General features: G+C 48.7%; 1 protein-coding gene across 1 annotated transcript in view; it reads right to left on the bottom strand.

Moving 5' to 3' along the window:
- Positions 1-396: 396 nt before the first annotated feature.
- The window catches only part of C2CD2L (C2CD2-like), a 19,711-nt gene continuing 18,796 nt past the window's right edge, over positions 397-1,311 (bottom strand). The window contains exon 14 of the mRNA XM_009323393.1: positions 397-416. Coding sequence (XP_009321668.1) covers positions 412-416 — 5 coding nt within the window. The 3' untranslated portion in view covers positions 397-411. The remainder of the gene's footprint in view (positions 417-1,311) is intronic.

Here is a 1,311-nt window from a genome sequence, read left to right as displayed (position 1 = left end):
AGGGCCCGGGACTCACCTCAGCTCCCGCTCTTGGCGCCGCCTGAGGAAATGTACAACTCGGACGTTTCTCTCTCTCCCCCCTTCCTCTTCTGCAGCTCCGGTCACTCGACTATCATCCATCTAAGAGAGCACAGCTAGCGTCTTACAGCTCTTTAAACGTGAGGGTTCATCGATACATAGCGTCTCTCACTCACGCACGAGGACCTACTGTACCTTTGGATACATATACAGACCCCGCGTTATATGTTAGCGATGCAGTCCGCTGAGGACTATTAATTGGGATCGTTCCTCGCTCAGAGAGGCGGGGTTTCTCTATTCTGCAGAGGGAGGCAGCTTCCAGTTGGATCCATTTCGCTTCATTTTTCAGCTGGTTCACCTTTTTTCCATTGTCTTCGACTTCCGACGCGGCGGCTAGTCTAAAAAGCCAGCAAGCGTTAGACCTTTCCCTTTTCACACACCCCGCCACTGTCAAAGATTATCGTAAGTTTTACTGAATCTTCTTATATTTTGTGTCGGTTGCGAAATAATCGACTATAAGAACGTCTCGATTTCAAGAAGTTAGTCTTTATGTTAGCGTTATGCAGGGGTTGCTGTGTTACTAGTCTGTACGTTAGCGTGGTATATGGGTCGCTGCGTTATTCACTGGACCGCGTTAGCCTTAGTCTTAATTCTCTCGACCGTAACCCGATCGCTTAGGCTTTCTCGTACATGGGACGAGTTATTGGACAACTTGACAACGTAGATGAATATCTAGCTAACTTGGCAACAAAACTTACTTTTAAGGTAACCTGAAGTGAACCGCCTTCACTATAATACTAAAAAACACACTCACAGGTCAAGACGAGCCTTGCCCAGGTGAAGACCCTTCCCCTGCGCAAGCGTACTAACAGAAGAGAATAACATAGCAGGTATTATAAGTATATGCAAATCACTAACCGATCATTGCAACTGAGAGCGTACTACTTTCTAATTCTTGCGTATAAATGTAACGGTGATCTAGCCATAGGTGTGCTCGATTTGTGGAAATTCCACCTCGCACCCGGCGCCGCAATAAAGAACGCCTGCTTTCTAGAACTCCAAATTGAGTCTTAGAGAGTTCATCACCTGCCGACTTACGGTAACGCTATAATAACAAGGCAAGCCAGGGACGACACAAGCAAACCTAAGCCGGATGCAGTCAACGACACCCCCAGGGGCGGAACGCATAACTCGGTCCTCGGGGCCGCCCCAGGAGACGAAAAGAAGGAGCAATCGTTATCGACGCTTATCTTTGTTCACCCCAGGCCGGAACCGTCCCACGGGCCCCCGCCC

This window comes from Pygoscelis adeliae, unplaced genomic scaffold (genome assembly GCF_000699105.1).
Source record: "Pygoscelis adeliae isolate BGI_AS28 unplaced genomic scaffold, ASM69910v1 Scaffold855, whole genome shotgun sequence".
In the NCBI taxonomy this organism is placed as follows: domain Eukaryota; kingdom Metazoa; phylum Chordata; class Aves; order Sphenisciformes; family Spheniscidae; genus Pygoscelis; species Pygoscelis adeliae.
Note: the sequence above shows the minus strand (reverse complement) of the source record. Positions and strands in the feature narration are given on the sequence as shown.